This window comes from Rhinolophus sinicus, chromosome 12, assembly GCF_057876585.1.
Source record: "Rhinolophus sinicus isolate RSI-liver-muscle chromosome 12, RSI-T2T, whole genome shotgun sequence".
Classification (NCBI taxonomy): domain Eukaryota; kingdom Metazoa; phylum Chordata; class Mammalia; order Chiroptera; family Rhinolophidae; genus Rhinolophus; species Rhinolophus sinicus.
The window spans coordinates 36,479,568-36,503,584 of record NC_142512.1 but is presented as its reverse complement, the minus strand read 5'-3'; the positions used below and the strand labels follow the sequence as shown (position 1 = coordinate 36,503,584).

General features: G+C 39.0%; 1 protein-coding gene across 3 annotated transcripts in view; it reads right to left on the bottom strand.

The window, feature by feature from the left end:
- Nucleotides 1–1,012: 1,012 nt before the first annotated feature.
- ZNF652 (zinc finger protein 652) overlaps nucleotides 1,013–24,017 on the bottom strand; it is a 58,315-nt gene continuing 35,310 nt past the window's right edge. For all 3 annotated transcript variants that reach the window (XM_074320612.2, XM_074320613.2, XM_019740634.3), the window contains exons 2-6: nucleotides 20,897–22,048; nucleotides 18,320–18,467; nucleotides 17,838–17,953; nucleotides 17,262–17,406; nucleotides 1,013–9,277 (exon numbers count right to left, since the gene is read on the bottom strand). In XM_074320612.2, the coding sequence (XP_074176713.1) occupies nucleotides 8,766–9,277; nucleotides 17,262–17,406; nucleotides 17,838–17,953; nucleotides 18,320–18,467; nucleotides 20,897–21,796 (1,821 nt within the window). In that variant the 5' untranslated portion in view covers nucleotides 21,797–22,048 and the 3' untranslated portion in view covers nucleotides 1,013–8,765. The remainder of the gene's footprint in view (nucleotides 9,278–17,261; nucleotides 17,407–17,837; nucleotides 17,954–18,319; nucleotides 18,468–20,896; nucleotides 22,049–24,017) is intronic.

Sequence of the window (24,017 nt, the reverse complement as noted above, 5' to 3'; positions counted from 1 at the left end):
AGACAACTGTTAATAGGAGATCCGGCTTGTTCATTTTACAGATAAAAAGGCAAGTAATTGAGCAAGGAGACCTCAGAATGTTGTCAACAGAGAATGAGGAAGAAATGAAGTGAAGAAAGACACAACGGATATGACTACTTTTTTTTTTTTTTTTTTTTTTTTACTTTGACCATTAGCATTAAGTTGGTTACCGTACACATCCAAAGGCCCAGCATCTTGGAAATATCATGAAGTGGCACACTTTGTACCAGAGTCTCACAAGAATAAAATAGACAATGCTACATCAAGTGGTTAAAAATACACAAAAAAGTAGTTTTAACAGTCTATAAATTTTTTATACTTAAAATCATGATTGAGTTGAAATAAAAAAGTGCATTTCAATTGCTAAAAAAATAATATTGGTATAGTTAACACAAGGGGGAAAATCAGTACACTGAGGGATCTGACAGGATGCTAGAAAAAAGATGACTCAGGGAAGCGAGGCTAGTTTGGAGATTCAGGAGGGGAGCTGTTCTACCTCACTGCGCTTCCTTGGGGCCAGGCAGCTCTCCTCTCCCTAGTATCTTTCCCATCCGAAGGGATCCTGTCCTACCTACCTGTCACATCCCCAACTGAAAGACTCTTCTAAACTTCTTTGCAGCATGAAAAGTACCTGCCCTACATGAGTCAATTTGACCTTCAATCACGTCTTGGCAGAGGTAGGAGAGGGACACTGCCCCCTTCTGGACTTGACACAAGTACCCCAGCCACACGGCCTCAATCCTTAGGACTTGGCAGGCAGAACAGGGACCAAGCAGCTTCTGTTTTGTCAAACTCCTTTGGACAAATGTTCAACATTCAACAACAAGCTTTGTAAACCTAACACTAAACAATTCCTGGCAAGCAAACTGGATATTCTTTTCTATAAGAAATGAGGAAAAGTGCAAATGATTTCAGTACTACTGGGGAAAACAAAAACAAAACAAACAAGTTACACCTGGCCACCTGTTACCTAAACCACTCACAGCTTTAGTTTCTTTTTTTTTTTTTTTTTGTCAAGTGTTGGAGTTACAGGTGGACACATCTATCTATCCGTATTGCTCAGGGTCAGACTTGGCTGGGAAAAGGAGCCAGGCAGATATCTGTTAGGAAGGCCATTCCAGGTGCAAATGCCTCCTGGCTCTACAGGAAAATGGTTACGGGCTGGTGTTTCCCTTTAGTTGATGACCTGCTTATTGTGAAGGTGATGCTGCAAGGAGCACAAACAAGACTCATGGTCAGAGAGCTGATGAGGGTTAGGAGGGAGCCCTAACACAAGTGACAAACTGAATTCTAACTGGGAGGGGGACTGGCTGCTGCAGGGGACCTCCCTGACCCCAGGATTTGCTTCCGGTGTAACAGACCTCCACTGGAGCAGAGCAGTGAGAAGCGCGTCCTCCTTCACACTCCAGAGTTACCCCCACTGCTCTTGTCCTACTCAGAGATGTGATGTCCTGCGCTGGTGGTAGGATTTGGAAGAGAAGTAAGGAGGGTGGCCTTCCTGCTCTGTATTTAGCACACAGCGGATTCCCCGGTGGGAAGGTCCGGGCTTTCAGTCTCGGGACACCATTAGTTTAAAACAATAATGAAGGTGCCTGATCCACAAGGACCTATAACTGACACATCAAACGTTGCATCATGAAGGCTGAGCAACTACTGGACTTAGTAATAAGGGAAAATGTCTTAAAAGGCAAGATCTACAAATAAGCATTGAGCCAAGAGAGGATATTCTATAAGAGACTTAAAAGCGGGATCTTTCTTTAGAAGACTTAGAATCAAGAAGCTAAAGTACTTTGTCGCTCCCTTGTGGACAAAGCCAGTACTGCTGATGGACTAGAACAGAGCCTACATCAATAAATGAGTAAAATGCATATTCCAACTTCCAGAAGATTGAGATGGACTCATCTGATTTTCAGAGGCTGCACACATATCTACGGGGATACAACTTTAGAAGTTAACACCAAAATGATGCGACACGGTTTCTTTCTTTCTTTTGAAAAACCTAATGAGTTGAATAATCAAGCTGACATTTATTTCTAGGAGGGTTTGAGATTCTAAAAGAATAAGATATCTCCCACTGACTTTCAAATGCAATTAAACACAGTTTCGAGTCCTTTACAGGGTATGAGTTGGCATCTCTGTCCTTGTGATCACATGGTCCCTTTCACCTGTAAAAGATGGGGAGGAAGCTGTGTTTGTTCAGAAGAGCCGAATATTCAGAAACTACTTGATTCTTTGGCACACCCGGTACAGAGACAGGCTCTTTGGTTGATCAAAACCAACAATGCAAGTATCAGATTTCCTTCTGCAGCAAAGTCCAGCTTCTACCCCTTCTTGCCCCATCCCCATTTCCTACATGTCCCCCAAATCATTTTCAAGTAATCTGTAACACCCTATCCGTCCCCAATCTCACCAGAGAAGCTCCAATAGAGTAAAAGGAATCTGGAACTAGAAAGTAGAGGGGACACTCTCAGGAGCAAGGGCCCTTTGATACTTGCACCAAGTATTTCTTATCACAGAAGACAGGAAACAAGCCAACAGTCTGTCTCTGGGATGTGGCTCCTCCCAGTGTAAACTCAGCACGGTGCTCCCACTTGTTACTACCTGTGACTCTGAAGAGAAAAGCCACATGTTTCAAAGGGGTCACTTTAGGTCGCCAGTTACTACCTAAAAGAGGCAGACTTCTAGGTCAGTAACAGGGAACTATCAAGGCAAATGAAAGCAAAAAGTATTTAAAAGAACAAGGAACACTTGCTACTTATTTCTGTAGGGACCTACCTTTTGCATTTTGTCACTAGTTTTCCCATTGCAAATAGCCAGTGAAGCCCTCCAATGTCTTGAATTTATTCATTAACAAACGTAACCAATTCTCACACTTTTGCACTGTCCCACCAAAACACACCATCGCCAGATAAAAAGGATGAAGAATCGATTAACAGCTGCCTTCTTAGACTCCCACTTCATGTGGTTATTAGTTAAGTCTCGAAAACCTGAGCGTTAGTATTATTAACTTTAAGAGGCATGACATTTTACGTCAACAGGAAAGATTTTAACTAAGGCCAAAATACTCAACCTAATAGCTTTCATTCACTTAAAAAAAGAAAAAAGAAAAAAAAAAACCAACACAACTCAATCCAATTTCCTCATTTTAAAGAGTTTTCAGTTTTGGAGAAGAACTGAAAGGGAACAAGAGACGTGTACACAGCCCAGACTTCAGTTCTGACTATGAAAGAGTAGCCAATTGTTAAAAGATGTTTTATTAATAAGGTGCTCACGTCACATGGAGAGCACACTGCAACTCCCTTTTTATTACATCCTTCATATATTATCTATCAATCATATTTTTAAAATTAATTATATGAGAACAAGTAGAACAGAAAGTATCTGGAAATTTAAAAACAAAAGGATGTCAGAGGCAGGTCAAAATTCAATAAAGGACTTTTGATAAACCCAGAGAGCACTTTTCAATTATTTGACTACAATGAAATTGTGGGTTCAACCTTGCAGAATGTTTCTGGAAGAGAGAGGGCACACAGGAACAGGGCACAGCCACAGCAGCATTAATCAGAAAGGGGAGGCATTCAGGACCAAGATGAGAAAAAGAGGCTCAAAAGAGATACTCAATGACCTTCATTTTAAAGGAACATCTAGTTTCTGGTGAAAGAAAAGAAAATGAAGAGTAAGAGAGGGATAAAATCTTTCATCATGAGAGATGCAATAAGTGAATAAAACATAAATAAAAGTTAAAAATGTAACCTAACCATTGTATGAGGGAACAGAACAGAAATATGTTCAGAATCCTCATCCAAGGTTTGAGCTGTTTTGTTAAGCCAAACCAATCGGAACAGGGTGAGTTCCAACAGTCACGGAGAAGGAAACAATCAGAGGTAGGATTCAGACCAGGAACAGAATGTTTCAGGATGCTGGCTTTTTGAAGGCACTCAGGAACAGAGTGAGAGAGACTGAAGCTGCAGTGAGATAATGGAGGCTTAGAGAGAGGTGTATACTCACAGATCTGTCATATGAAAATAAAACAACTCCAGGAACATTGTGACAATACATGTATTATCGAGTAATAAGAGTAACAAGGTAGAAATCCACTTTGTAAGTAGTTTCTTACAACAATATAGCTTCTACTTAGGGAGTAAGAAAGACAAGTTTGTTTTCCAAATAGGCAACTCTGCAAAATAGTTTTACCTTAAATGAAGAATTTGTTAAATGGTACATTATCTGGTTCTCTAAACAAATTTACTGAAGTCAAGCTTCAAAGTTGGGACAACCAAGGAGTTTGATTTTCCTTTGAATCTTGCAAAACCTATCCTCTAAGACAAAAAGATCTGATCATAAAGTCTATAAAAAGGCTACAGAGTATAAAAGTATAGAACTATGAAAGTGGATATATTGATGGCAACTTTTATGGCTTCCATAGAAAGTGTAGAGAGGATCTCTGGTTTGCTTTAACGAGGTAGTGTCCAGGGTTGGAAGGTCATCGTTACCTATTATAAATGCTACAGATGACAGAAGCAGGTTAGCTAGGGCGCTGTTATTGCATAATGCCACTATCTCTAATGGCTAAATGACCTCTCATTCCTGAAAAAATGATCTTTTGGGAAATTTCCTATCTTGGCTTAGGCAAAGGAAAATTAAAACCCAATATTTACTTGCTCAATTTTATAGTTTGAAGAATTCCAGGTGAGTTGATTTTCATAATGGTACATAACTGATAAAACTCTTAAATGTAACGTAACCCCTTTTCATTCAATCCTTCCCATCAGTCTAGAACAGCATCGAAATGTGGATCATGTGGATCAGCAATGTAATAAAACCTGTCTCGTCTATACAGTAGCTCAAACAAAAACGTTTCTCTAACTTTAGTTTTCTTTTTTTTTTTTTTTTTTACAATAAAACCCCACCTACCATCTGTGTTTTACTAACTGAGATCTGCAAGATGGGTAAATATATATACATCTGCAATGGATTCCTATTTTTGCTTGATCGTCTCAAAATTTAAAACTTCCTGTGAAATCAAAATGAAACGAAACATACATATCCATTCAACAAACATGAAAACTGCAAAATTTTTCAAGAAGTAGGAAATTCAAAGTTTACAAGCATCTCTGAGATATTTTGCCTTCAGTTAGTATAGTAGGGACAATCAAATTATAGGGAGCGTCTAACCACAATGAAAAGGTACCTCCAACAAATGTAGCTTTTGAAAAGATGGTACAACCATGGCACTGGCCATGCTCAGTCATTAATTTAGAATGGTTCATGTACATGGTAGACTGTAAAAGCATACGTAACTGATTTGCAAAGGTTTCTTTGAACTACTGTCCAGTTTTATGTGGTGACCTCCCTGCCGGCTAAAAATAAGAATCAAATCACAAATATATGTGGAAATGAAGCCGCAGGCCTTTAAACTGTTCATGTTATTTTCTTCATTCAAATTAAAAAATCTAACTATGAGCTTATCTGACTCAGTTTGAGAAAGCAGCAAGCAGCCTTTCATTAAGGCTAAGAGTTTATATTTGAATGAAAAATCCATGAGAAAAGAATAGGAAAAGAAAAAAAAAAAAAGGCAGTATCAACTCAAGAAAGTCCCTGGGAATTTTCCTCAAGTCTTAACCCTAGCAATGACACAAGCCTTTGGAGACAGTAAAATTAAGTAGTGAGAAGCAGCCTCAAGTTGATATCTGTATAATGCTGAGTTGTGGCCCTTGCTGTCTTTAAAAGACTTATTTAAGTACAGATAAGGTCTGAGAACTCAAACTCCACCATAGTTCTTTTTTAATAAACAGATAGCAAGTAGTAAGTTTTGAAGAAGTCATGGGGTGCTGTACTATATGTGGGACAGAACACACCACACAATGTCACTTTTATCTTAGTAAAGGTTCCCAATCAAATTTTTAACCCTGAGTTTGAGTCTCAAGCACGTTAAAAACTGCAGCACACATGTTTAAGGCTTAATCCCGCAGTTCTTACATCCACAAGCATTCAAGTTGTGAATATTCTTAATGCATTTCATTATTCATAGGTAATATGACACTGATGAGGAGCCATTATGTTCTGGCAGATTTTCCTGAAGACCAGAAATCCCGTCAGAAAAGGTATACTTATATAAGGAAAAAAATGGGAAGGTTCCAGATTGTTCCACAGTACATTTAACTAGAACTGTACTGTGTGACAATGGTGATTTAAAAAATAATAATAATAATCCTTTTTTGCTTCTGTTAAGGGTGGTGGTGATTATTTGCTTAATACTGGTTTTCCTATGTAGCAGATACTTTCTTATGGCTATATTCACTTGAGTAAAAAAATGAAAGATGACTACCTGAATTTTCCAGTGTATAATTATAGTACACCTCATAAAACGGTTGATTCAATGGCCTCAAGTCTAGAATTCAGAATTGCTGCCCAATACCTAATTAAATGTAAATTTAATTAGAACAAAATAAGGTATAGCCAATTAATTAAGCTGTAATTTACATCTTTTTTAAAAAAATTCATTTTAATATTATAGGCTTGGTAATGAAATAATGATAGTTATAGCTACGTAAAGGTGTAGATCCACAAACTTATCATGGAATGCAAAGGAGACTGTGGGAGTAACGGGAGGCAGACATTAAAGATACAACAGCCATAAACAAGGAATTAACTTTCCTTATTAGTATGGGTACCTGGGTGTTCAAAGAATGTATACAAAGATTTAAAATAACATTCTTTAGACATGATGTCCGAAAACAGGAAGAAAAGTGTTTGAGATACTTTTCTGCCTCATTCCAAAATTTTTCTACGCTCATTATAGAAGACAAAGGCAATAATCAGAAGGAAAAAAAAAAAAAGGAACTGTTACACCAAAAAGCTAGTAGAGAATGCAATGTTTCAAAAATAGGGACTTAACCTCAATGGAAAGAGTTCCATTTTTTCCTACTACAGAGCTAATCAGCCAGAAAAGTGCTTGAAGTATGTCTGCACATTTAATATTAAAAATAAAAATAAATAAAAGCCAGGGTTCTGATTCAGGCAATGATTTAAGAGCCCGAGGAAAGAAAAATGAAGAAATTTCAAGACTGAAAAATCAAGGGAGGGGGAGAGAGAGAAAGTAGACTGAGCTTTGGAACTCTGAGATAAAATAATACAAAATTTTTAGCTACAATTGCATCTAGATAGATTTGATCAGTTAAATACATGTTAACCCTTCTGGTCAGCCTTTCCTATAATAAGCTCCGGATTGTGCTCTTTTGAAGTTTCCCAAAGTTGAAAAAGTCACCTGCCTAAAGGTATTCGGATGCTGCTGTCCTTATCACCTCGGAACACTGCTATCACATAATTATTTGCAGAGGACAGGGCAGCAAAATGTAGGCGTTTTCGTTCCCTCACTGCAATTCAAACTGTGTTGGAATACCTAGCTCAAAGTTGTGGATCTCTCCAGTGATACAACAAACATTTTAAAACTCAGAACCAATTTATGTTCTCATCCAAACTTCTCAGCCACTATCAGCAACATCACATTTGTGATTTTAGCGTGCTGTTTTCTCTTTTCATAACAATTCTGGGAAAATAAAGCAACCTCAAAACGAGAAGTGGATTATGAGACTTCAATTTGTCATCCCATAAAGGTTGAACATGAACACAGTTCACAGGGAAGTGAGAAAGGACGTGACTGGGATGAAACCATCTCCACTACTTCCTCCTCTTAGCAGTGAACAGCTTTACTCTGATGTTCAAGACCTGCCAGCTTCAGGTGACTTCTACGGAAAAGGCCCAATACTCTGCAAATCATCCACTTAATGCACTAACTGAACCGAATGAAACATGGAGGACAGGAACATGTCAGTGAGCCCAACAGACACTTGAGTGTTAAGCAAAGATTTAAAAACTAACAAGAACTTAACGCCAAGTTATGAAAGCAAAAAACCTTATTTTTGCCGTAACCTGGTCTGGAGACCTTCTCAAATCCATCTAGTCTCTGAAGCACCTTTGAGTTGTACGGATGTAAGAATAACTTTGAACTATAGAAGTTATATGCATCTTTAAGAATCACATTTTGATGATTATAAAAAATTTTTTCTATTTTACAACATAGGTCCAGCTACACTGAAAAAATTACACTGCTTATTGAAATACATTTCATTTTAGAAACAGACTACTAAAGAAGTCTATACAAAAACTCTAAAATAATTTCTGTAGTAAAATAAAGGGTGCATTAGGAGAGCTACACAAAGAAGAAAATTTCCATCTTTCTCTATAATGCTTGATATACTGTGAAACATGGCTAGCTCAACTCTGTAGCCAGCACCAAAAGCTGAAAAGAATTACGATACACAGTGGTACAATTAATGCTCTGGATTAATCTCACAGCCTTCCCGATTAGTACAAAGGAAACCAGGTCTGTCCCCTCTTTGAGGAGAAGTCCAGGATATAAAAGCAAGCATACCTCATCAGCTGATATGAAATTATAAAATTCCACAAGTCTGAGTATCTGAAATTTATAAAAGTCACCAGAAAATGCAAGCAAATCGGGCTTTAGTTTGGTGGTTCCCCTGGTTTAGATGACAGTTCCCTCCGTGAGCTTAAGGTGGGTGGCTTGTTCACCCCCTTGGATGTGCTGACTCACCAAGACATGGACAAAGCTCTTGGCGGAGGCTGAGGAGAGTCTGACAGTGACAGAAACGCTCCCCCACTCCTCTCGGCAAACTCACACGTGGGCACTGCACTCGCGGAGAACGCACGCGAGGAGACGGATGTTAATGAGGCTGTGCGGAAGTGTTCTTCTCCGCCAGGTGCCGCAGGAAGGTGTCCTCCCCCTGGCCTCTGTGGTTTAAAGGCTCGCTCTTAAAGAGAGCTGGAGGTGGGGGCAGGTGAGGGACTGGGGGGATGGGGAGATGGTGAGGGTGGTGAGGGTGTGGGTGGATGTGCAGGTGTGAGAAGGGGTGCGGGATGGGTCGAGGGGGAAGAGTGTTTACAGGATTCATGTTGATGGGAGGGGCAGGGGTTGTGGGTGTGTTCCCCACAGACGGAACTGGGGTGGCTGGGGAAGTTGTCAGTGGGATCTGGACAGCAGGGGGCACGTTCACGGGGCTGGTCACCCGAAAGCACTTCTCCTTGTGGGCCTTAAGCATGTTGGAGAAGCGGAACCGCTGGCCACACACGTCACACGGATAGGGCTTCTCGCCTGTGTGAGTTCTGCGGTGCCTCTTCATGTTGGGGCGGCTGGTGAAGCTTTTGCCACAGATTTCACAGATAAAGGGTTTCTCTCCTGAAATGAACACAGACAGAAAAACATGCTTAACACACTAGGCGGTAATTATGTGCTCCTGTTTTTCCTCATATGAAAAAAGATTAGCGCTCTTCTCCCTGATGGCGTATTATGTTCTAAGCAACAAAGCAAGAGTGTCCCAAAGTTAGGACTTAACAAATAAGAGCAGACACGAGCACGACTTACACACAACCTATCACCTGGGCTTGGTTACAAAGAAAGGGCATCTGTAGCAGTGATCCTGCCCGTCTGTCCTACGGGAAGGACTGTCCACAAGGCTTTCTTTCCCGTGCTCAAGGACACTGACATCACAGGTGAATCTCTGCCTCTAAATTTAGGCAAGTTAATCTGTAAGCAATGACATTCCAACCAGAAGTACGACTTTGCTGACAATGTCCTGTGCAGCAAATTAAGTCTCGTGTCCACTCGTACATACTCCTTAGCACTGGGCTTACTCTTTGGTATCGGACTTGGAAAATACTGGCCAGACTCACCCTACAGCGTGAATTTCACACTGCAGTTTTTTTTCCCAACGGGAGTGCTACTGGCATTTCTTTATTATGTGGGACTACATGGCACATTTGAAGAGCACGCAGCATTCCTGGCGCCAGGCTACTACTATTACGTTGGTGCAAAGGTGATTGCGGTTTTTGCAATTATTTTTAATCTTTTAAACCGCAATTACTTTTGCACCAACCTAATAAATGCCCCCAAGAGATTCTGATGACAAAAATGTCCTCATACCATTTTCAAATGTCCATGGGTGCGGGGAGAGTTGAGAAGGGGGCTACTGCTCCTGGTTGAGAACCACTGGCCCAGTGAGTCAAAAAGGAAACACAATCCTATAGTTCTAAGGGCACTTAGGGAGAAGTCAGGTTTGGGTTCTAGGCGCTTCCTAACTTTCCTTCGGACTTATTGCTTAGTTCCAAGTTATGTCTGCCTGCTACTCTCCCCAGGCTATAGTGGGGAGATGGTGGCACATGTCCATTAATCACTGTATACAGAATGCTGAGCTGAGGGGAAGACTGCCTGTTACACGTGCTTCAGTGAGCATATGCTTGTACTTCTCAGTTCCTTCATCAATTCTCAGTGCGCCTGGCTTGCGTCTTCACGGTAACTCCTGCTGCAAGAGAGTACCGTCACTTCAATTATTGCTCCCTTTCTTTCCAATAGGTGGCCCTACTCTACTCTATAAGTAATAGCGATTGTGTACTGAGTCTTACTGTGTGCTCGTCACTGGCCTACTCACTTTACACCTATTAACCGTGGTGGTCTTCACAGTAACCCACCAACAGACCGACAGACCCTATGAGGTAGGTTTCTTATTACCCCTATTCTACTGATAAGGAAACTAAGAAACTCAGCCAAGATTCTATTCTATAGCGAGTGGCGAGCCAGGTTTTAAATCTCTGCAGTCTGGCTCCAGAGTCTACGCTTTTGACGCATAAACCCCAGCCCTTCACACCTCACCCCTCTGCACATCCCTGCGTACCCCAAGCAAAGTTATTTTCTTACTGTTTTCCTCCACTTTGGGACCCCTTCTATACCAGGAGCAAAGACCTCTTTACCTATATCATAGTCCTTATTTCTTCTCTCTGCCTTTAAAAACTGATTATCTCCTGTTGCTCTCCTCCCATGGAAATCAGAATTTTCCTTACTTCCCTGACAAAGAGTCGACTGAACAGTCAGGAGTGACCTGTTTCCTCCATCTCCGTAATCACCAGTACTATTTCCTGATTATTATATTTCTCTTATCTTTCAGCTTTTCATTACTCAATCACTGCCCCTGCTCTTCACTGTGATTTTATATTCATCTTTCTAGATAAGTTCTGAACCCAGCTTGTTTTCCTTTTTAATCCATTTCGTCCAATCACCTTAAAAACTTCAAATTCTATGTTAAATGGAATGGATTAAATAAATTATGATATGCCCATCTGATGCAATGTACCACTAAAAACAATATTATAAAAGTATAGAAATATAATTTTTAAAATGTTTTAAAGATTTTTATTAAAATATAGCAAACATACAATATGTTAGTTTCAGGTGTACACTATATTTATTCAACAGAAATGCAATTATTAACATGAAAATCTATACTCAGTTAAGATTATCTACAGTCTACTAAGTAAAACAAGCAAGTTATGAAAATGTGTGCATGGCATTATCCACTTTGAATGAAAAATATGTATAGAAAATAAATGGAAAGAAGTACAACCAATGTTACCAGTGATTATTCTCTAGGTAATGGGATTATGAGTGATGTCTTACTTTATTTTTTAAACTTATATGTACTTTCTGTTTTTCTAAACTAAACATGCTTCACTTGTTTAAATGCACACCTGTTTTAAAAGGCTTTAAAAGCACAACTGTTTGATAACCTATCGAACTCCTCCCTCCTGGATTCTCCAGAGTAGGTATTCTTCACTCCAAACAGCCATATGGAAACAGAGCCAAAGGACCTACTCTGATTATGTGTCTAATGGGAGCAAACACTCGCCACTTGATTCACTAACACTTCTTGGGTACACTGGACACTTCATTCGCAAACAGCATGGATTCGTTGTAAGTTTACTAAATGCTTAGACGTTTAATTTTCTGTTATGTGCTCAAACAACCTGGATCCAATCCTGGCTCTCTCTAATCATCTCTCATTTGTAGTCTTGCAGGCTATAATGGTTTGCCATAGAAACAGCAAAAACTATTAGAACTGGCCTACCATAAATCCATGGATTCAAATTAAAATGGGTCCTTTTTACTGCTTAATAATCTTTTACTCATTTCTTAATGTCCTACCAAATTGTCCACATTTGTTGTTCCAGACATACGCTCACGATCCCACCTACTTCTAACTCTGATTATTCACCAGGCCCCATCTCCTGACTGTGCTAATGACTGATGTCAAGGTTCCCCTGAAACCTCAAAGTATGATTACAATGAGGCTGAAAGAAGGAAAAATCAAAATGTAATATTTGAAATCAACCACCTGTATAACGTCCCACTTTAAGGAAGAGCTAGTAAATGGATGGCTGGAAGATTTATTAACAGCTAACTTCATCAAGGTAACCAGAACAGCCTGTGTATCGATATAGCTAAAGATCTGACCCGTTACACATGACAAAGCGAACCTGATTGTGAGGCACAGTATTGTAATGAGGCTGAAAAAAAACATTCTAAATGAAGACAGACAATCTGCAGGGAAGACAGGAAGGAGGAAGAATTTAGTTAGACGTCTTTTGTACTGTTCCAAGGAAAAGGCGATCTGGCCAATACACACAAGCAATCCAGTCTGCTTATTATGAGTGTCCTTGAGTAGCATCAGAAGTCCCTATATCGATATATCTAGCCTAAGTCTCTTGCTTGAGCTTTAAACCCATTTTGTAAACTGCCCGCTGGATATTTCCACTAGAATATCACATAGACATCTCAAAAGAACAAGTAAAAAAATAAATTCATTATCTTACCTAGCAAACCTGCTCCTCCCTCCACTATTTATCTTGACAAACGGTATATAAGCCCCAAATATGGAACTAACAATTCCCTCTTCCTTCCCACACCACTGATATCCATTCAATCTCCAAAGTTCCTTACACTTTACCTTGCCTATCACTTTAATTTCCTCCACTGCTATCACCACAGTCCTTATTATCACATCATTCACTGCGGGACTACTGGGTACGGGACTACTGCCAGTATCCACCTGACTGGTTTCACCACCTCCATTCTTGCTCCCCACCCTCTAACCCATTCTCCGCACTGTAGCCATAGTGACCTTTCACATAGTTGTGTCACACTCTGCTTAAAATCATTCCAGAACTTCCCACTGTCCCTAGAATAAAGTCCAAATTTTTTTACCAGACTTTTCTTGTTTTTCTCTTTGCGATCTGGTTCCTGCTTACTGCTCTCCAGTATCATGTCTTATCATACTCTCTGCCCCGCACCCCTAATCATCAAACTCTAGCCAACTTCTTTTAAGTTCCACGTACTTACTATGCCTTTATCACCAAACCACTGTTATGCCTTGCTTGTCTATCACCCAACCTGACTATAAGCTCAGTGAACCTAGGGACTATTTCAGTCTTGTTCATTACAGTAGCCCCAGTTAGCAGATTCTTATACATAAATATTTGCTAATTCTAGGACAGGTATTCCCCCCTACTTGGTAATACTCTCTGAAACTGACATATACTTACAATCGATGGCATGCCATTGTTTAATTTGCAGGACTGTTTTAGTGGTACATAAATTACGTTTGTCTTACAAATGATGGCTTCATGGATTCAATGAAGTATGGTACTCACCATTAAGATTATTTAATTACCTTGCTTTGCTGTAATTCCTTGTCCCTGACAATCTTTTGATTATAATTTAGCTTCTAATATAGTTTATTCTTTAGGCAAAGAATATGCTTACCAAAGACTATAAGAGTTCTGAACCACTTGCCACTCAGCCTTTTCACTGTAAATTAATAAATTAGCAATTTTATTTATATATCATTAAGACTATTTAGCACACCCCACTCCCTCTGATCCTGATCTACTTGAGTACACTGACAAATTCTAGAAGCTGCGAACCAGACTCTGGATGGTGCTTGTTGCCTTTATAATGTCCTGTGTATCCCTCCATTTTATGACTTGCTACATTAAATTTATATCAGAATCATTAAGAATGTAGTTCTGTAGACTGATGTAGACTAATGTAGACTGTCTTGGATAAATTGTGTAATTTCTGAGCCTCAGTTTCCTCATCTGAAAAATGAAGACAATAATAGGTGATTGTGATAAGCTGAAAATACAAGGAAAGTGCTTAGAATAGTATCTGGCACACAGTACACATTCAATGCACTTTAGTGCTATTGTTATTATTGTTATTACCACAATCACTATCATTGAATTGTAAGCTCCTTGGGGGGAAAAACAAGTCTTAATTCATCCTGTGTCCCTAGGCACTTAGCGCTGTGGCTGGTACAAGAAGAATCAGCAATTACTCTATGGGGAACTCACCCTGAGTCCATCCACAACATCCTAGGAAACCCTGCCTGAGGGCTGGTCAGTTTCCCTAGATAAGATCTGCCTCACTTCTCTTTAACTGCAAACAGCCCAATCAATGTCAGTTCCTGCAATGGCCTTAATCCCCATCAAAACATAGTCTAAATGTGGTTTCATCCAGCCTTAAGAGAGCTATCCCTCTTCTTTAAAGCTAACCCTTCTCCTTGTATCTCCTCAGGTACTACTGTCATCCTTATTTAATATCAAGGAACCAGAGGCTGACAGAGGTTGTCACAATGTCACTTAAGGTCACAATGCTAGTAACTGGCAGAGTCAGGTTTGTCCAACTCCACCATACATCTATTTTCCCAATTTGAGTATTACAAACAGTATTACAAGGCAGGTGACAAACCAGGGGAAAGTATTTTAACACTGGTGTTAAACAAGGTCTAGTACATATATTAGGTTGGTACAAAAGTAACTGTGGTTTAAAAGGTTAAAAACAATTGCAAGAACCGCAATTATTTTTGCACCAACCTAATGCATAAAGAGCTATTATAAACATTAAGAAAAAGTCAAACATTGCAACAGGAAGATAAACACAGAAAAGGTACAAGCAATCCAGAAAAGAAAATATACTGATACTCAATAAACATATGAAAAAATGTTCAATTTTACTTAGTAATTAAGTGCAAGTTAATACAATGGAAACCATTTCTCATCTATCAAATCAGCAAGGATTTTATTTAGCATTGGAGAGGGTTGGGGAAGTAGGTGTTTTCACGCACAGCTGGTACCAGTGTATGTGGATGGCTATTTTGCAACATACCATCAAGTCTTAAAAATGTACATATCCCTTTTCCCTCATAATCCCATTTCTAGGAATTTATCCTAAGTAAATAATCATGAATGCATTTAGCCACAAATTTATCATATATTATTTGTAACAGTAGAAAAATTAGAAACAGAAATCTAAATGTCTAATAGGGAACTGGCTAAATAAAAATGGAGATAACATGCTTTACTTTATAGGACTGTTGTAAAAATTCAATTATATTGGTTAAATGAGAATGTATGTAAAGCACTTAAGATAGTGTCTGGAATATATGTGCATAATAAATAATGGCTATTATTACAGCAAATTTACAAGAAGGAATATTATAGAACCATTAAAATGATATTGCTACTAATGACAATATAGTAAAATAAAAAGCAGGTTAAAATAAAGTATAAAGACCCACTTTTGTTTTATTATTAGGTACACGAACACATGAATACTTATGCATAGCATTTATCTATATGAAGAAACTAAAGAATTTTTAAGAAGTGTATGCCAAAATGTTAACAGTAGTGCAGTGATAAGATTATAGACCATTTTTATTTTGTTTCCAATTTTCATATTTTCAAATATAGTTCAATAAGCATGTACTACTCTTTTAATGAGGATAAAAATGTATGTAAGATTATTATTATTATTTAAGTAAATTTAGGTAATTATATTCCTTTAGAAGAAATAGGAAACGTTCACCTTGCCTATCTGGCCAAAGAATGCTTAACATAAAATTTTATTTAACAAATACATTAATCACAGACATATACACTCTGGATTCATATTATGGACACTTAAGGGTCTGAAGAAAGAATGAAGGACAAAGGGGAAGGAAGAAAGAGAAAAAATGCAGAGAAAAAGAGAGGAAGGAATGGGGAGACAGACGCACAGGGAGAATGGCAGAAAACCGGAAATGAGTGCAGAGGCAGAGGCTTAAATGGCTGGAGGTCCCTTTCAATCTTGTGACAAACATTTACGGGGCACCTACTATGTGCCAAGCACTGTGTATGAATTTCACACAATTTCTGCCTTCAAAAAACACTTATTTTCTGTCAAGTTCATAGTTTCCTGTTGAATAACTAAAAATTGAATCCTAAAACGTGACTCAAAACTTAGAGCCTATCCAAGAGCCACCAAATTAATTATAAGAGAAGTTGTTAAGTACTCCATATATTCTGCTATCCATTTAGGCTTCTAAGTTATTAACTTTTGAGGTGTAATTTACTTAATTCAATTCCTCTCATGGTCTCTTATCTAGTCAAATTCTTAAAATCTGAGTTTGCTCTGCTCCGAATGGGGAAGAAGTCTACCAGGCAGGCATTTTTCTTTGGACTTCCACAGAGAAATGGAAACTAAAGCGATCCAGTCATGGGCAGAATTTCCCCACCATTAGTTAAGCAAAAAGAACAGCAGGCTAAGCAAGATAACTTCTTATGGTTCTTTCTAGCTCTGCTACTCTGTAACAGACTAACAGAACCAAGAATCAATCCTATGATTAGATTTTATTTAGAAACCTGAAAAATGTTTCATACTGTGCAATTTGTGCAAAGACAGCTAATTCTGGTAAGACTGAGATACAATGATGGTGTTTAAAGGGGGAGCTGTTACTTTAGCCAGCTCCTTGGAAGGTGGATAGACAAATGCTTACAAGATTCAAATCCACGCTATGGAGCATATACCCCTGAAAACACAAAGTGGATAAAATACCAAACCTCATTTGATGGGTGTGTCCCTGAAAAGGAGTGAATTTTGGTACAGCAAAGCCAATCAAGCCTGACGACTACTGAGAGGGTATTCTATTTAAGGCAGTCAGTGTCCTCCATTTTTCAAAGGTCTAGAACCTGTTGCTTAGAAAAATAATATGCATATACACAAAAACAAGTTTTGTACCATTGCAGGAGATCCTGTGCCCCAAAGAAAGAATCCATTTTCTTGAAGGAATGTGCAGGTAAAAGGCCCTAACAAATAATCCTTTTTAAATAAACTGAGTTATGAAAGCCTAATTATTCAGTATGACAAATTGGTATGTTTCTGTATCGGGTTTATTTAAAGTGGAATTCCCACTCAGAATGCAAACCGGTGGTTTAGATTTTTAAACAGACTCACAGGTGATCATCAATCAACAAGTACGTGAGACACAGCTGTGCCCTCCCCCAGAAATTCTTACCAGTGTGTGTTTTCATGTGCTCGTCGAAGTACTGCTTCATGTTGAAGTCCTTGCCACACCACTGGCACATGAACTGTTTGTGCCCAATGTGGATGCTCATGTGGGAGCGCAGCTGGTACTTGTACTGAAACCTTTCGTCACAGTTCTGCATTGGACACAGGGGAGATTTCTGAATGCCAAGCACAGCAGCTTTACATGAGCCCACCCTACAGTCTCTGAAACAGGTTTATTTTTCATTCGCAGAACAGAACCTGCTTCTGTCAACTATTTGGCTCTGCTATATTTCTGCAGCTGAGTTATTCATAAAAGGGACATTTCTCATATAATGGTCACTGACGTATACCCAACTTCTCTGAATTACTAAGAAAAATAACTCATGTGTTAGTCCCAAATTTAACTTATCCCAAGAGAGTTCACAATGTGTTAAAAATGACATTTCTCTCAGAGCATGTGTTTGAGGTTCTGTGGAAATGCAGCCTGGCGCCCGGGACTACAGCACACCCTTCTCTCACTGCCTCACTGTCCACACAAAGGAGAGTCCCTAGGCCTGGGCCTGGTGGGTAGCACATTCCTTACCTCACATCTGAAGGGCTTCTCTCCAGAATGCTGCAAGGAGTGCACCTTGAGTGACATACTGCGTTTGAATGATTTTCCACAGGTTTCACATGTAAAAGGCATGTCTTTCGTGTGTGCTGCAACACAGAATGCACTTACACTCAAAATAAGTCCATCCCAAAGCCCGAACTGAAAAAGATAGGTGTCCTACTGTAAGGTCATCATGCCAGCTTCACTTTCTACACGCTAATTTGGGAGGCTTTAATAGCAATGTTCTGAAGAGAAAAATAAATAGCAATGTTGAAAAACCACCTGGGTGTGGAACACTGTATCACCCAATTTGGTGATGCTTCCTGAAGACATGTTGTTGCATTTAGTCTCAACAAGTCAAAAGTGACTAAAGTAAGGCAGGTCCTCATAGCCTGCCCAATCTAGAGCATAAAACACACCAAAGAACAAGGGAAAATTATAGGTGTGAGAGAAAAGCGGCCAACAAAACTTACCAACCATATGTTTCCGCACATGAGCCATGGTATAGAATTTCTTCTCACAAATTTCACAGGAAAATTTCTTCTCTGCATATCCATGGACAATCTTGATATGTTCATGAAGGGACCAGAGTTTCTTGAATGATTTGTTACAGGAAACACACTGAGCAGGATAAATAGAAATAATCTTTATTTACAGGGCCTCACCAAAAGCCAAACCTGCCTACTGGCAGATGGAATGGGTGTGCTTTCAATTCACGGCACAAGGCCAGAATCCAAACAAACGCTATTCCTCCATGGAGTCCACGTTCCAGCACCATCGGTGTGTTCTAGTTTCTAAGATGCATCTTTTAGGGACACTTTGGGAGTATGAAAACAATGGCAAAAAGACAAGAACAAATGGAAAGTGCCACTAATATCGAAGAATTAACTGCTTTTATCAAATTTGTATTGTACCAAAAAAAAGAACCTTCAAGTTTTTAAAAAATATATGGATTACCAAGAGCAGTTGCCTCCTACACATGGGTCACTATGCAGTATAATAGGTGTTTACCACAGATTACAAACTAATTTAAAATTAGCATAAATAAAAATAAGGTAAAACACATTAATAGTTACAGAGCAGAAGTATAACAATGTTTTTGTACCTCAGAGAATGTATTTAGAGCCTTCATTAATACAAATTACTGAGATTTTGTATTTTCTCAAATCTAACTTGCTCTACCAAATATTTCCCTCGGGCAGAATTTAATGTAACCTCTACAGTGTTAGGATCATCCTCCCTTTCCCCTTAGAGCCCAGCTCCGCGTCTCTCATATAAGCATCTATAGGAAGCACATGCAACCTTTCCTAGCTCTTTGTAATATGAATTATTAATAGTCTAGTGTATCAGGCATAAAGTGTATCAAACTAAAATGATTCTGGTTAAAGCAGAACAATACTAGGAAGTTCTACGTAACCATCAGACCCTGGGATACTTAAAGGAACAAGTTGGTATTCACTGTAAATAAAGATCTCTTAACATTAGTGTCACTTCAAGAAAACAAGGACTCTGAGAAGAGTTAAAAAGATAAGCCTCTGGCTGGCTATTGCTCGAGAAAAGCACAGACAGCTCCTTATGAACCATTTTTTGGGGGCAAGGTTTTAATTTTTATTTGCCATAGGTCATCAGGATTATTAGGATCTATACATAAGAACAAAGCAGGGTTCTTTAGGAAATCTAAAGAGTTCATTTAGCGGCATCCAAAAACCTGAACACAAGTTTAAACGTATAATGGTAAGGAATAGAGAGGAAAGTCACAAAAAAGATGTATTAAATGTTTCTGTACCTTAATAAAGCAAATTTAAGTTTTTTTAAAAAAGCTACATAAAGGTCAAGATCAAGATACACCTTTTCAGCAATGAATCACTACCAAGCCTAAGTTCGACCCCTAGGGTGCAGCACTGAATCACACTCCCTTTGGCCCGAACTGTTGGAGAAAGTCACCACCAAGCAGGGCACTGGCAGTTACTGGAGGGTATTGGCATCATGACTCAGTCTTCTTTTATTTACCCAGCGTTTGGGAGATCAAGTCACAACTGGCAAATCAAAAAGCAGTGAATTTTTAGCAAATGTAAATTATATTTTTTAAAAATCTCTTTCAAGTAAAGCAATGATCTCAATTGTTGATCAAAAAAAGCAAGAGGAAATGTGAAAAGTAAGTAGCACTCCAGGAAACAAAGCAAAAAACAATTTCGTCTTTTAAAAGAAATTTAGCTTAAATATGGTACAAAATATGTCTATTTCACATATGGAGACATTAATAGACTTACCTTTTATAAATATTCATTGCTACGCATTCACATGTACAAACCGATAAAGCCCAACATAATATAATTCACTCGCATAATATAATCACCTCTTAACCTATCACAGTACAGTCCTTTCAAGACACCAGGCTGGTTTGCACACCATGTTTTGTTACCTTACCAATATGGTACAGTAGCATTACATAACCCTACTGCCAAGTGGGCAACATTTTCAACCAGCTCAGCCTCTGTTTAAAGTTTGCACATTCCCATGGGCTCAGCCTCTTGACAAATTTAGTGTTGTCATCTCTCCACTGGTAAAAGCAAACTCACTCCTGGAGGTCTTCCATTTCCACGGGTCTCAGTCATTATGGTTTTTGTCAGCTGCTCTAGAATCTGGCATCCTTTTAAGCCTAGAAAGGGACCTTTCTCTACTCCTGAACTTTGCTCAGTATTTCCCACCTTGACAGAGAAGATGCCAGAATGAATATATTACATGTCCTACCACAGTGAATCTCAGTGCCAAGTCGGTGTTGACTCTACCTCCTGGGAATCACCTACAACAGATCCCCCTGCCAGTGTACCTGGGTTCCCACTAGTCCAGCATCAGTTATATTTAATGCTTGTGAAATAAAACGTTAAGCTTGGGTTTTGAAAAGACCAAAGCAGGAGCTTTTAAAAAGAGAAATTGGTGAAATCTGTCCCTTCAGCCTCTATTGTGTTTATTCTCTTGGGCGATACCAGGTGAGTCTGAACAGCCAGGTTCTATCCTGGAAAGTTTGCCCTCTCGGTGATGAAACCTACCTGAATATTTTTTTCACAGTCTGTTTGCTGGTGAAGGGACAGCTCACTTTCCAGGACAAACTTCTTGCCACACTTATCACAAATCTGCATGCGCCTATGAGTAACGTTCATGTGCTTCTCCAGGTACCAGCGAGTATTAAAGACCCTGGGGCACTTCTCACAGGTCAGAGTCTCTTTCTCTTCACACTTAGCTTTCTGGACTGGTGCTTTGGGCTCCTTTGCGGCCCGCTTCTTACGCTTAGGTGGCTCTACACTCTTCCTACGACCTCTTGTAGTTCTGGGAGTAGGGGAAGTGGCAGCTGCGGCAACAGAGGCAGCTCTCCTCGTTCTCCTTTGTGTAACGCTGACTTTCTCCACTATCTTCTCCTTTTTCTTCTGCCTTTCGTTCTCTCCATAGTCATTGCTGTCATCTGTGGCCTCTTCCTCACTCTCTTCCTCTTCCTCCTCACTGCTTGTCTTAAGAACAGGAGTCTCTTTGGACTGAGAAGAGACACCCTTTTCCCCTTTAGATACATTTAATGTTTGATTATTAAGGTTTACCTCCACTATGATCTGCTCCCTTTTGTAAGAGACTTCCTCCTCTTCCTCTTCTGTGTCATCAGAATTCTCCCGGTCTTCTTTAACAGCATGCACGTCAGACACTGCTCTTGTCTCCCTGAAATATGGCTGTTCCTCTGTTTCATGGAGATGCGGTTTGCTCATCTTGGTGTCCACTAACACAGAATAAGGACTTCCTGATTCCCTTTTGTACACTTTGGTGGACAGGTCAAGCTCTTGGTTGGCACCATGATAAAAGGTAGATGGCACTTGACCACGACGGCTATCCTCCTGTGCCATCCCTGCTACATGCACAGCACAGTTTTCAACCAGCTCCTGACAGGAACTGGCTGTGTGGCTCATTGGTAAGTGGCCCAATTTATTAAGCAGTTCAGACTACAGAGAAATAGCTTTAAAACAGGGTAATTATGAAGACTCAAATCTTTTTCCATCCACAAAGAATCAAATGAAAAATAGGTATTCCTGGAACCTGTGTGCAATTCTTCCAGTGTTGCAGCACCAAAGCATAAGTCAAAAGGTTTGGTATTATGGCAAGAGCAGAGCACTAGTGACTTTTCTTTTGAAGAACGCTCCAAGTGACTTGGAGCATTTTATCTACAAAGAAAAACAAAGAGGAAAAAAGGTCAGACACCACTATTTCTTCTTATAGCATGAACTTATATTATAAAACAAACACAGCTTAAAATAATTAAACTATATATATACAAATATGTATATATATTTCTTTATCTTGCTTAAATGGTTCAGTGTGGGCCATTATTTTACTGGGTTACATGAGTCATTATCCACCCAGGGTACTGAGATACCCTTAGCACAGCGCCTAGGTGTTCAGTACATATTTGATGACAGCTAAATGAATAGCTACTATTGCATAGCATCCATTATCCTACATGCTATGGGACATACTGATATGTCAGAATATACACTTGTACATGGTCTCTATCCACAAGGAGTTTACAGTCTTGTTATGTAATATGTGTCACACATGAAACATGCAAGCGCTATATACTGGCTGGCTTTCTTTACATGATTAGTCACTACAACCCACCAAAATGAGAGCTCATAGAACAAAAATGGTTGTGGGCTAACTAACCACTGTGGACCAGGAAAATAAAACAGCTAATTGACCTAACTCCTGTAGAGAGAGAAAATGTCCCTGGCTTTAAATAATTTATAATCTAAGTATAGATACTACTATAGATATTACTGTTTTCAGGTTTATTGGAGTAATTTCAAAGTTGCGAAGTATTTTTAAATTTTTTCTATCCATAGCTCACTAGATCTACTCAATAACTGGGTGATTTTTCATGTGTCAGTTGCACAGAAGTCTAAATTCTAAGAAACAGTAACCATCAGGTTGATATGGTTCCAAGAAAAATAAAACCATCAATAAAAAAAAAAAAAGATCAGAAGGGCACATAATTTGCTTTGTGATATACCTCACACTGCTGTTTAGCCAATCACCTAAACTCTGGGTCATATGATTATTTCTGCAAGCACATACCCTGTCTCGTTGACGAAAGGAAAAATACTGCTTTGTCCTTTTTGTGCAATGTGCACATGCATTGCAAAGGTCCTTATTAATTATTTCTATTTAATAACTACCACAAAACTTTGGGGTTGATTTTTTTTAATTACAAATTTATTGGGGTGACAATTGTTAGTAAAGTTACATAGATTTCAGGTGTACAATTCTGTATTACATCATCTATAAATCCCATTGTGTGTTCACCACCCAGAGTCAGTTCTCCTTCCATCATCATATATTTGATCCCCTTTACCCTCATCTACCACCCAGGGTTGATTTTTAAACTATTCTTATCTTCCATGTTCTTTCTCTTTATGGATGTCTTCTTTTAAAAAATTATTTTACTTTCGTTTTAGTGAAAGAAGTGGTGATAAATGCCACTATGTTTTACTTGTCATCTGAATAGATATATTTATACTTTTTTTGTACTTATGAATGAGAAAAATTATGCCTCTGAGAGGCTTACTAACTTGTCTAAGATCTATTCAATAATAAAAGCAATGTGTGACCCCAGGCCTGCCTGACTCCAAAGCTCCTGGTCTTCCTATTTCTACTATGACACATAACACTCCAAAAAACAATTTAAAATCAATTATTCCTGTAACCACGTATCTTTTTGCAACAAACAGTTTCATACCTCATATTTTAAGTAGAAAAATCCTGGTAGCTTTATTTTGCATGTGCCAAAACTTCTGACCCATGGAAATAAGGTAAACTACTATAAGTACTGTTAAATAAACTTACTCAGATTAATTATCTCAAATTAAGCAAGGGAGGAGAGACAGTAAAATTCAATTAACCAGCAAAAGCTAGGAATTAAATAAAATGTAGGAAGACAAAGAAAAGTAAATGAAGGGAAATCCCCCGTGGTAGTCATAAATGCATTCTTCCCAAACACTTCTGGGTGCGAGGTAGGGCTGCATTTTTTAACCCTGCCCCCTCCCTGTAGCTGGGTGGGGCCCTCTGACTACTTCTGGCCAGTAAATCATGAGTAAATATGACACACAGAAGGCCAGGGCATTTTCGAACCAATTT